At 47.2% G+C, this 12,707-nt stretch overlaps 1 protein-coding gene across 2 annotated transcripts in view; it reads left to right on the plus strand.

Annotated features, from left to right (window-relative positions):
* Window positions 1-12,707, plus strand: part of ADGRD1 (adhesion G protein-coupled receptor D1) — a 109,386-nt gene that overhangs the window by 52,221 nt on the left and 44,458 nt on the right. For both annotated transcript variants that reach the window (XM_041488936.1, XM_041488937.1), the window contains 2 exons: window positions 2,155-2,228; window positions 4,088-4,211. In XM_041488936.1, the coding sequence (XP_041344870.1) occupies window positions 2,155-2,228; window positions 4,088-4,211 (198 nt within the window). The remainder of the gene's footprint in view (window positions 1-2,154; window positions 2,229-4,087; window positions 4,212-12,707) is intronic.

Raw genomic sequence — 12,707 nt, forward strand, 5'->3', positions numbered from 1 at the left:
TATTTACTTATTCTTTCTCCATCTGAGTACATACACAGCTCTGGACAGGTCAGAGCCTGTATGGCCTCACTTGGTGTGGTTCTTTGTCTAATGGGTGACATCTGTGTTTAGAGTGAAGATGGACAAAACCAAGGACTCGTTTCTTGCCAGAGAAATTTAACGGAGGGTGAAACATACATCTGGGGTTTATTTGTGTAAAAGATGCACGACTGCAGTACCACGTCTTCTTCCAGCCTGACCCTGGGTGCCCTTTCCATTTAGAGTATTAGAATCCAGATTTATCCAGAGAAATCTCACAAATCACAAATGGCATTGTTCCATCTTTGCTGATGTTACAGCAGATCTTTCCCTCTCTCCCTTTCTATGGTTTTTAGCCACTGTCTGTCACAGAAGTGACATCATTTGCAATACAAGGCAGCTGTAGATTCTCTCCCTTGCTTGCTTCAGGAAAGCTGTGGAGATGAGGGATGTCACCTCACTCAGCACAGCTGGCACAGCTGGAATGTGGGAGCAGCGTGAGCTCTGCCAGCACAGCTGCAGGCAGGGCAGTGGCAGAGGCTGGGCTGCACAGGGAGGTGAGGGACAGGAACCTGCCCCGCTCTCCCTTCCCAGCCGGGACCAGGAGCGGTCAGTGCTGCCTCTGCTCCCTGGGGAAAAGGGCTCCAGGGGGTCCCAGGCCAGAGGGAAGGGCAGTGACAGGGCTGGGGTGACACTGACAGTGCTGGGGTGACAGTCCTTGTGACAGTCCAGGAGGGACAGTGACAGTCCTGGGGTAACAGTCCTGCAGGGACAGTCCTGGGGTGACAGTGACAGTCCTGGGGTGACAGTCCTTGTGACAGTCCTGGGGTGACAGTGACAGTCCCCTCTCACACAGCACCTGACCTGCAGCCCCATCCTGTGGCAAAGGCTGGGGAAAGGGTCAGGCAGGGAGCTGCAGACCCTGGCCAGGGATGTCCTCGGGCAGATAAGGAAATTCTGTTTACGTTGTGCAGAGTGTGGGCTGAGCATGAATGTCCTTATCTGCAGCATAGCTGCCTGAGGTGTGTGGCACTCGGGAGCAGCCCTGGAAGCCCTGGCTGGGCAGAAATTCCTGGTTATCTCCAGCCAGGGGGGAACTGTGCTACCTTGTGCCTGACACTGCTGGCTGGGCAGTGGGAGGGGAGAAGGAAAATTGCATCAGGAACTTCTTGTACTTGGTTGAGTTTCAGCAGGATGAGGTGGTGGGGATTTTTTCTTCATTCCCTAAAACAAGGAAAGCAGAACTTGATTATCTTTGGTCTTGACAGCAGAATTGTGTTGCAATAATCTGAGATCTGTTAATCCATCAGTGTATTTTTTATGTTGAAGACTCTTGTAATTAAAAAATTGCCATAAGGCAGGGCTCACATGATGTGGACCTTAGGGATTTATGTATTAGAAAGGGTTGAACAAACATTGGAAGTCCTCTAGTTTGCATATTTTCTCTGTAACAAACTATTACTTCACTCCAATATAATTTGAATAATTTTGTCATCAAGCTCATGTAACGGGGTGGAGAATGGGATCTCAAAGCTTCTGGAATATAGGAGATTGAGTTACTTGCTAAACCTGTTTATGGAAGATAGAAATGATGTCATTATAATGCTGAGGTGTGCTAAAATAAAATCTTGAATTACAGCATGGCTCTTTCAAAATAATTGCTGTTGTGGAAAGAAAATGTCTGGGAGTTGGTCATTGTAATGCACATATTTCAGAGTTATTAATCGTAAAATGTGACACTTTTACTACCCAGTGAGAACAAACGATGAACAAAACCCAAAGAAGCCAAGTATGTGCTGAAGAATGATGTCCCAGTCCTGCAAAAATTAACACATGTATTTGTGCTTATGTACAATAGTGATCCTGGTTTGCTATTTGCCTAAAGGAGGCACAGATTTCTCACTCAGAGCAGTAAAAGTTTAATCCCAGTGTGTAAAATTAAGACTGAATACCATCCTTGCATGTTTGGAGCTTGTGTTGAAGATGTGAGGACTGAACAATTCTGCTGCCAGTTCTGGTGTGTTGATCTACAATCAGTCTCTTGAAATTATTGTAGCAATGAGAATGTGAAGCAGCTGAATAGTGGGATTTAGTCCTTTTAAAACATTCCTTCAGGGTTTCTATTTTTTCTTGCAGACGCCCAGACAATACAGCCAAGCACTAAATAAGAGTAACAGAGTTCACCTTTACTGTGCATTTCTGGACTATAGGTACGTTGCATAATTCCAAATTCTTTAACTTGGTTTTATTAGATTACACTTACTTTGTGATGCCGTGTACTTTCTATGTTCTTCTTGCTTTCATTCATGGAAATAGCTGAAGAAATGGAACCACTGGTTTATAAAAACCACAATGTGATTGTTTCTTCTTACCATAGGTAGGAGACCTGGCATTCCCAGACCCTGGGCTGGGTGGTAATTGGGAGCTGAAAACATTTTGAAATCAGAGTTGCAGACTGATACAAATCGTGCTTGTCTTGTTTCGTGAGTGTGCCCACTTGGGCAGGTGCTCGGATGTTCCAAGGTGGCAAAGCTCCAGCACAGCCTTTGTTTTCACTGGCTCTGTGCCACAGCAGCGTGTGAAATCTGTATTTCAGAGCTGTGAATTTTGGCCAGTGCATGGAATGGATAAACATAATGCAATGATCCATCTTGAATGCAAAGTAGAATTAAAGGGAAATAAATATCACCTCAAATTTCACTCAGAAAATAAGAGCTATGGAAAAGCAGTAGCTTTTTATTTCTTTTTTTTAGCACTGAATACATTTAATTTTTTTCTTTTGAAATGCGCTGCTCTTAGTGAATTCATTGAGAAAGAATACAAATAGTGAATTTTTAATTTCACGGGGATTAACAGGTTTTGAGCTGTAACAGTGTAAGCCTAATTGATGTAGCAGTGGTCTGGGATGCTGTGATCCCTGCTGAACACCATGCACTTGGGAAGGTCACAGTAATTGTTTCGCTGAAGTTTTCTTTCACCTGTGTTGAGCTGCCCCAGCTGTTGGCAGTTCCTCGTTGTTATGGTTACTCACAAATTAGGGTCAATTAGAAGCAGGTTATATGAAGCAAATGAATATGGCTGGGGCACTGTTCCTGTATGCTCTCTGCTGGGGCCCTGGAGGCTTTGTGAGGCTGCAGACTCCAGTATGAAATCTGTTCTTCCAGAGGAGCTTCACCGTGCCAGGATGGGTTTATTCCCCAGGGCACCGCAGCTAATTTGGGCTCTGACCTACGGCAGAGTCTCTCTGAGAGCTCAAGGAGGTCCTGAAGGGCAGAGGTATGAGGCAATACCTGTCTTTGAAACAAGCACTGAGTACAGATCACTCAGCCAGTCCGCAGGACTCAGAAAATAGAAGAAAGAAATAGTTCCTGTCAGACCAGGGGTGGGTGACCTGTGTGCCTGAGGCTGCTGGGTGCCCACTCCACTCCAAGGCTGGCAGAGCTCAGGGAATTCTGGCTTGTCCTGGCTCCCAGGAAAAGCAAACTCATCAGGATCACTGCTCAAAAAAAAGAGCAAAGTGCATGAGGATGCTGAGAGCAGCCCCCACGTCCTGCCCAGCCATCCCACAGTGGAGCAGGAGCTGCCCCTTGGGGTGAGGTGACAGAAGGGACAGGGATGGGCCTCTGGAGGTTGTGCTCAGTCAGCCTAACTTGCTGTGGCAGGGTGGCTGTGACACTGGGTAAGGGTCAGGCAGCACAGAAGACATACTGGTTTGGGGGATTTTGCAAGATTATTGACTTGTCTGGTACTGCAGTTCTCAGAATACAGAAATCTGGGTGAAATGCCATAAATGAGATGCAAAATGTACTGTAAATGTAGCTGTCATTCATTGATTATAAAACTGGGAAGAAATCTCTAGAGATGTTCATGGAGGGGTCTGTCTGTGCCTTGTCCTGGTGAATATTTTCCTTAACTGTTCACGATGGAACTGAGGACACGCACAGTGCTTGTGGGGTCCCCAGCCTGGGATGGCTTCCAGGCCTTTCATCCCTGGTAGCACAGTGCCTGTGGAACTGCCCCCCAGCAGGGCATTCTGGCCGGGATGACGTTTGGTTTTTGTGCCTCGCAGCAATGGAACGGGCGTTTGGTCCAGCGAGGGCTGTGTGAGGGACAGTGGGGACCTCAACCACTCCGTGTGCCTCTGCAACCACCTCACCAACTTCGCCATCCTGATGCAAGTGGTGCCTCTGAAGGTGAGACGAGCACAGCAGTAAATCTGTCTGTTACAAATGAAGCATAAATGCATCGGTTACCTCCTCACATCATGTAAGTGACTGAAACTGGGCTCACTTATGCCCAGCTTGGATTTATTTCTTGCTTCTATTGTGTTATCCAGAGAGCTTAATTAATACCCCAGCCCTTTGTGTCAGTCTGAGCACTTGAAGGGGAGTTGGCTACCTCAGGTCATCCGGTTCTTATCTAGCCATTATTATCTTTATTACTTGTGAAGCACCTAATGATTCCATCTGGTTTCCAAGTACAATTTTTCTAGGAACTCTTCAGGCTGATAATAAAATGCAGCTTTGCCTCAAGACCTCCCATCTTGTCAGACAGAAGTATCTTGGGAGAAATGTGCTATTATTAACTCTGTTTTAAAGAGCAGCATTCAGGGAATTAGCCAGGATTAGACAGGACAGCCACCAATTAAATGTCACTGGAAGATTGGTTGGTTCCCCACTGGGGAATAGTTCTGAAAGGCCCAGCTTTCAACTAAACAGATTTAGGGTTGTGATGATTAATGGGATGCTGCAATAAAGTTTTAGTATTATGCCATATTAGTAATTAGAGATCAAAGATATTTCATACAGAATTCTTTGGAATAGAGTTTTCCTTAAGAGATCTGAAACACATAACTAGGAAAGGCTGGCTGTGAATGGACCTTCCAGTTCCTCACAGGCCTTTAACAGCTCCATTTTCAATAGCTTCTCTCTCCTTAAATTATTGGTCTGGTGCATTTACATCCACCAGACTTTGTGCAGAATGTTTTTCCACAGCTTTGTTTTCCCCTTTATGATAAAAGGAAAATCTCATCCCAAATCTTTGTCCAAGACATTTCCTTCAAGTGGACCACTTAGGATTTTCTTGTGGTGCTAATTTTTTTAACTAGTGGAAAGAATTGTTATCATGATTGTGTAATTGGCATGAAGAGTCAGGCAAAGACAGAACTCCTGGCTTTGAGCTGTGCCAGCTCAAATTCCCAAAGCATTTGCTAAGTAAAGCCTGCTGAACCAACGTGACAATTGGAAACTTCTCTCAGGTGTCCTTGGAACCCTCTTAAGCAAATGTTAAAATGCTGTGGATTTTGAGCACATACTTGTGTTTGTTCACCATGTTCAGAAATTCATGAGCCAAGGTTCAAAGGGCCCGTTTAAATCACCCCTTGGAACACCAGGCTGCCAGTGCTCTAAGACACTGTTGCAGTGATGTTATATCTGATCTTGAACTTTTGTGTGTTTTGATCCTCTTGTCATAAATGAAGTGCACAGATAATATGAAGCAAGTTAAAGAGGGTGGGAGTATGCAACTGCCCATGTTTGAACAGTTCTGGTTTACACAGCTATAATACATCTGTGGCCAAACAGATTGAAATGGATCAATTTTTTTTTTTTTTTTGTATGTCTGATTTTGACAGAATGTTTATTTTTCTCTAGATTCTGGAAGAAAAGTTAGATTCTTACCCAAAAGGCTCTGCTTTTCATAAAAAAATGGAAATAAGCTATTGGAAATGAACTGCCTGAAAACTGTAGAATTTTTCATCAAAAGCTGTATTTTGGTTCAAAAAAAAAAAAGGGAATTAATTTTCCATGGGAATTCTCTGGGTGTTTTGCACTTCCCTTCTCCTGTGGAAAGTGGCATTTCCTTTCTCCCCAGGTACAGATGGGAGCAGCTCTCAGGGGAGCAGCAAGAGGCAGGGGCCCCTTCACAGCCTCTCCTGCAGTAAAACCAGGGCTGCACAGTTCTGCCAGCCTTGCAGAAAGGCAGGCAGATGCACAGAAAACAATTTAAAAATCTAAAAAAGGGATCCTGACAGTGATAAAGAGTGGCAATATACCTCAGTACATGTGCAGCAGCTTCAGGGAGAGCCCTTGTGGGGAAACCCAGGAACTCTGGGAGCAGCTCAGTGTGGTGAGAGCTCTGAGTCCCTCAGCTCCTCTTCACATTGATTTTCCTTCTGCTCAAAAACAAACCAAAAAAAGGGCATAAGCTTCCCATTAACGTGAGTTTGCTGTCCCCAGCTGGAGTGCACGGGATGCTCAGGGGGTCCAGCCACAGCCAAGGTGTCTCTGACACCAAGCTGCTGGTGTCTCTGACCCAGCTCTGGCCACCAGTGACCCTGCCCTGCCACCGGGCAGCTGGGTGGGCACTGCTCCTGCCAGAGGGCTCAGCTTGGCTGCTAACTCTCTCAGGGATGGTGGCTTTCTCCTGAGTTATGCTGAATTCCAACAGCAATCTTCTTGCTGAAGTCCCTCTCTTTGTTCCTTCCCGTGTTAAATGTGTTTTTTCCAGCTGCAGAATGCAGCAGGATCCAGTCCTGGCAGCCCTGCCCCTGCCCCAGCCTCCCTCCACCTTCACAACACCAGCAGATCTCCCCACAAACACATTCTGTGTGTTTCTTGTGTCCATCAGTGCCCTGCTGTATTCTCAATATTCCTCAGCACTGCAGAACTGTGTTGTTATTCATTTATGCCTGGGGAGGAATTGCAGTGCCCCACCTGGATCCCATTTTGCTCCAGTGAGACACTCACAGGAACAAAACTGGAGGGTGTCTTGCATTTCCTGGTGCTGCCTCTTGAACGCTTGAAATGCTGAGATGAGGGATGCTGATGAACTGTCAGACACTTGGCACAGACTGCCAGGTGCTGTAATTTCTAGGGAGCACAGAAATGCCAGAAAGTTCTGGAGAACAAGCTGGGAGTTCTCCATTCTTCTTCTTGATCTTCACTCAAAACAGGTTAGATTAATTCAGTCACTGTTCTGCTGTATGCCAGCTGGAGGTAATCTCCAAAGGCTGAAATTTGCTGAGATGAAAAATCATTTTTATTCTGATATTCAGAGAAAGAAATTGAAAGAGACTAGTCACAAAGGAAAATTTGAAATTCTGGGATATTAACTTAAACGTGACAAAATGAACCTTCACTCTAATGTCTGTGGGCTCTGCACCAGGATGGGGAGAACTTGGAATGCTGTGAATTAGTTAGAACTGAGCTGGGGTTGCAAATGTGGCTGCACAGCACTCCAGATTTTACATGGGTTTCAGCAGGAGCTTTAAGGCACTGCAGCCAAGGTGATTGTGAAAGAAGGACACAAACAATGCTGCTGATGAGCTCAGTTCAGTGCCTTCAGAGGTGTGGGGGATTAGTTGTAACAAGTTTATTTCAGGATTGAAATGCCCATCTTGGAGAAGCTCACAGCCATGTGGTGCTCAGATGTCAGCCTGGCACTGGCCTGGAGCCTGCTGAGGAGCTGGACCACAGGCCTTGCTGAAATTGTTTGTGTTTTATCACTGCTGCTGCCTCTGTCAGCCTGGCCCCAATTCCTGCTTGCTGAGATTCGTTTATCTTGTTGGTCCTCACTTGAGAATGACAACATTTATTTTGAATTTTGGAGATTAGTGGCCATCAACTGGTTTAACCAAATAAATAAGCTGATTGGAGGTAAAATGGGAGTGCAGATGAGCAGAACGTTCCTGAAGGAACATGTTCAACCCTTGATTGCCTTTGTGTCAGGGATGTAAACAAGGTCAGCAGGCAGTCAGAACCCGGAGACTGCAGGGAGCTCTTGGACAGCCCTGAGCAGGTCAGTGGGACTGAGGATTGTTCAGTCCCATCCTCCCAGCACAGCCTGGCCTGGGGCACTCAGAGGAGCTGTGCAGACATCAAGGGCTTGCTCTGATCAGGCTTCTCCTGATGGGGAACCCGAGGCAGGGGGAAGCAATCCCTCTAGCAAACAGATCATTGCTGCAGCTGCACCGTGGGAGCTCCTGCCCTCCCTCCCAGACCCACAGAGCAGTTTCCAGGCTGTCCTGCACCCACTGCAGCCAGCATGAGCTGGAAGGGAGCCTCTGCTGCACCAGGGTGGGAGAAAGCAAGCAAGAACCCGTTGCTGTGATGTGTTTGTTCCTTCTGGAGGAGAGCAGGGCGAGGAGCTGCCCCAGGGGCTTTCCTGCGGTCCTGCTGCGTGGGACACGAGACATCCCCTGGGCCTGGGGGTCCCAGCTCTGTGCTGGGGCTGCTGGCAGCAGGGACAGGGACAGGACAGTGGCAGGAGAGGCAGAGCAGCCCCGTGGCACACACAGACAGGATCAGGAGTGCTCCTTCCTCGACAGCAGAACCCAGCGCGGCACGGAGCTGCAGCTCCGAAGGGCTTCAGAGAACATTCTGATGCTGTTGCTGCATTTTGGGCAGCTTTGCCCCCATCAGTCAGTGGGGCCCTCTGCTCCTGCCAAGGAGCATGCCAGCCATCTGGCAGATTTGTTTTTGTAGTGATCCAACAACTACAAAGCATGCCAGGCTATTTGTACCATCTGCCACGTAAATGTCACTTCAGCTAAAGGATGGCGGACACCTGGGGACCCAGGGTTCAAAAATCCTTTTAAAGAGGAGTCATTTTCTCCCACAGAAAAATAGGGTTTGAAGCTTGGGTCCCCCTCCCCCAAAACACCAGTGCAGGACACAGCTGAAATATTTATGTCTCCTAAACCATTCTCTTAAATTGCTCTTTTTTCCTGTTTTTCCTCTTGCTGTCTTTTCCAACTGCGAGAGTATAAAAATGGCTCCTATAAAGTTCACATGTGGATGGACATTTCCAGCTAAGCAGTAGTGTTATACAATCTGTGGTAGAAATTGTTTGGGGTTTTGAACACATTTTCTGCATTTCTAAAGCTAGAAATGACTTTGTTTTTTATGCCATTCCAGCCTGTTCACAATTCAGAAGAGACCATCAATCAATAAAGTTCAAGCAGCTCACCAATGGGCTTGTAAGCACATGAGTGTTTATACAGGGAAAATACTTAAAGCCATCTGATCTTGATGATAGAACTGTAGAAACAACCCTTAGCATTTTTAGGGAGCCCAGGAATTTGAAAAGGTTTGGGTATTCATCTGTGAGCTTCTATTTACAAAAAGAAAATCATCCCAAATTTATTTTCTTGAGGCAATTTATGTGGTTTTATTTTATCTTTCACTGTTGAAGCTGAGTTTTGATAATGCATGGCTGACTGATAAAAAGGTGCATCAATTCGTGTTCAAAAGGGCTGTTTTGAAAAAGTCTAGTATTGCAAAATGCTTCAAAAATATGGTGGTAAATATGTAATTTATCAGTTTGGAGCATTGTTTCCTAAATCTAATATTGCAGTTATTAATCAAACACTGCACTTTGTGTGCAGTAAAATAGCAGTCTGAAATCATAAGCTTTTTTCTTAAAATTTTCAGCCAGCTCCATACTCAAATAGGACAATGAAATGGAAATAATGTGGCACTCTCTGATTTCTGCTGTTTTGTAATTTTTACATAATTACTTTTCTCAGCATGCTTTTCATTGCTGGGAACATAAAAAGAATAATGCCTTAGTCCAGTAATTTTTCTTTGTGCTGCATATTTAAAAATCGGAGAGGCATTGTGATTTTTTTGGTCCTTGTTTATTACCGCTGACGGTTTGTGTAACTGAAAAGATCTCCACAGACAGTTCAGACAGCCCTCAGCCATCAGATGAACAAAGATAAATCAGCCTGGGTGTTTATTCCAGCATTGCTTTGTAAACTTTCTTTGCTATTTCTCACTCTCTCCACTTCCCCCTGGGTTTCACTGCAGTGATTATTGTCCCTGTGGAGGAGCAATCTCCCTGATTTTTTGTGCTCACACTGGGATTGGGCATCAGATTTCTTTAGTCCTTAGGAGGCCCGTGCTCATCTTCCCTGAAAATCTTGCCCTGCTCTTGGTTTTGAACCAGAGCCATTGTTCATTCCTTTGCTATTCCACTCCTGTGCCAGCACAGCTCTGTAGATTTGATGGGAGGAAATAGAATTTCTGGTTGTCCCTAATCCCACAGAATTACACGGGAAAAACTGGGGCTAGTGCTGCAGGATACCAAACCCCTCTAATTCCTTAGAGAATTGTTTGGCAGTTACTGAATTTCACTCAGCAGGGGAGAGCAAAAATGACTTTTCATTTTGGAAAAGCACAAATATTTAAGAGTGCTATAACTGTCAAAATAACTGCTTTGTTTGAGAAGCATGATGAGTAGTCTATTTTAATCAGAACACTCACCAAAAGAACTTAGACCTCCTTTCTGTGGTGGCAATGAAAGCACTGAACCACTTGGCAGCCACTTCTTCTTGCTGACTGAAGGATTTCCCCATGCAGTTTAAAAATGTTACGAGCAGGGCGCCTTTATCCATCACTTTTCCCTTTGGATGCAGTCACTGTGTGCTCGGTGTGTCCCCTGCCGTGGCCTTCCTGTGCCCTCTGTCCCCAGGCTGGGGAGGGGGCTCAGGGGCACCCAGGGCACGAGCCTCCCTCCGTGCCAGCCCTGGGCCCAGATGGAGCCAAAGCCCTGGGAAAACGGAGCTGGGCACTCGTTTCCATGGAATGTCCTGGGAGCTGGGTGTGTCGCTCTCCTCAGCTGCTCTGCCAGGTCTCGGGCTCAGACCTGCACTGCTGTGTCCTGCTGGACCCGCGGCTCGGGGTGCTGCTCTCGGGGACTCTGCTCTGCTGGGCACAGGGCACAGGGCAGGAGGGGCTGGGCACAGAGGGCACAGAGCAGGAGGGGCTGATCCTGCTGGGCACAGGGCACAGAGCAGGAGGAGCTGCTCCTGCTGGGCACAGAGGGCAGAGAGCAGGAGGAGCTGGGCACAGGGCACAGAGCGTTTCCATGGAATGTCCTGGGAGCTGGGTGTGTCGCTCTCCTCAGCTGCTCTGCCAGGTCTCGGGCTCAGACCTGCACTGCTGTGTCCTGCTGGACCCGCGGCTCGGGGTGCTGCTCTCGGGGACTCTGCTCTGCTGGGCACAGGGCAGGAGGAGCTGGGCACAGGGCACAGAGCAGGAGGGGCTGCTCCTGCTGGGCACAGAGCAGGAGGGTGGGCACAGAGAGGGCAGAGGGCAGCTGCACCAGCCCTACAGGGCACAGGGCAGAAGGAGCTGGGCACAGAGGGCACAGAGCAGGAGGAGCTGGACACAGAGCAGGAGGGGCTGATCCTGCTGGGCACAGGGCACAGAGCAGGAGGAGCTGGGCACAGAGAGCGCAGAGGGCAGCTGCACCAGCCCTGCTGGGCACAGAGGGCACAGAGCAGGAGGGGCTGATCCTGCTGGGCACAGGGCACAGAGCAGGAGGAGCTGCTCCTGCTGGGCACAGAGGGCAGAGAGCAGGAGGAGCTGGGCACAGGGCACAGAGCAGGAGGAGCTGGGCACAGGGCACAGAGCAGGAGGGGCTGATCCTGCTGGGCACAGGGCACAGAGCAGGAGGAGCTGGGCACAGGGCAGGAGGAGCAGGGCACAGGGCAGGAGGAGCTGAGCACAGAGGGCACAGAGCAGGAGGAGCTGGGCACAGAGGGTACAGGGCAGGAGGAGCAGGGCACAGAGCAGGAGGAGCTGCTCCTGCTGGGCACAGAGGGCAGAGGGCAGCTGCACCAGCCCTGCTGGGTGGGTAGAAGAGCTCCTTGAGTCTCACGGGACAATCTGCTGTGAAAACAGCATTTAACATTTCCTACGAGCCTTAGACTTGAAAGGGAGGCAGAAAAAACCCACCCTGCTCTGTGTTGCACTAACAGATTTTAGAATTTGGAAATATCAGCTTTTCTGGTCCCCAAACTTTATTAGAATCTGATACCACTTCTCAACTTGAGTCCTTCCTCCCTGCCGTGCTTCCTTCAAGCTTCATTTGAACTAAGAACTTGCTGTTTGAGCTTTGTAATGAGCAGAATCCCTACTGTTTGATGACACAGTGCCCAGAACTACTTTGAAACATGATGTGGGTGTTTAAAAATACTAATTAATATCTTGGCAGAGATATTTGGAAAATTCTGTATTTTTTGTGTCACAGTGAAAAGTTTTAAATAACCAACACCAGGCTGGGCTGGCTGGAGGAAAATGTGCCTTTAATCCTGAAAAGCCCCCTCTGCAGCATTTTATTGTAGATTGCTAAGAACTGTGGAGTTAATGGAGAAAGGGAATTCAAAAACAATTCTGCTGGAAATGGCTGATAAAGATGATTGCATTGTGAAGCGTGACTCTCAGAGGCCTTTTTTCTTTGAATTCGCAGTATCTGATGCATTGTGGCTTGAGAAAAGAAGTTTGTGCATCAAATTAGGCTTTTCTGTGGGCAGTGATTGTACAGTGCCATTCAGCATGGCCCCACCAAAATCAGTCTGTGCTCTCAGGGAGCAGACTGAGCCTCCTGAGCTCATCACAGATATTCATTTTAAAAAAATGGAATGTTATGTACCTAACAAAGTGCTTGGCAAGCTGAAGGGAAACAGAGATTTGTATTGTTGTTATTATTATTTAACATATAAATAAAGGCCTCTCTGGACTGCAATTGAATTTCAGCAGCCTTTCTGGAGGCAATTAAAACCATTAGCTTCATCAGCCAGGGCCAGCGTTTTAATGTCTCTGAGACACTCAGGCTGCCAAAGTTAATTATTCATCCTTTTCTTTATTGGATTCAGATTACATTTTAAAGGCACAACTTCAGGA

The sequence above is a fragment of the Pyrgilauda ruficollis genome, unplaced genomic scaffold (assembly GCF_017590135.1).
Source record: "Pyrgilauda ruficollis isolate IOZ18807 unplaced genomic scaffold, ASM1759013v1 scaffold9, whole genome shotgun sequence".
Classification (NCBI taxonomy): Eukaryota; Metazoa; Chordata; class Aves; order Passeriformes; family Passeridae; genus Pyrgilauda; species Pyrgilauda ruficollis.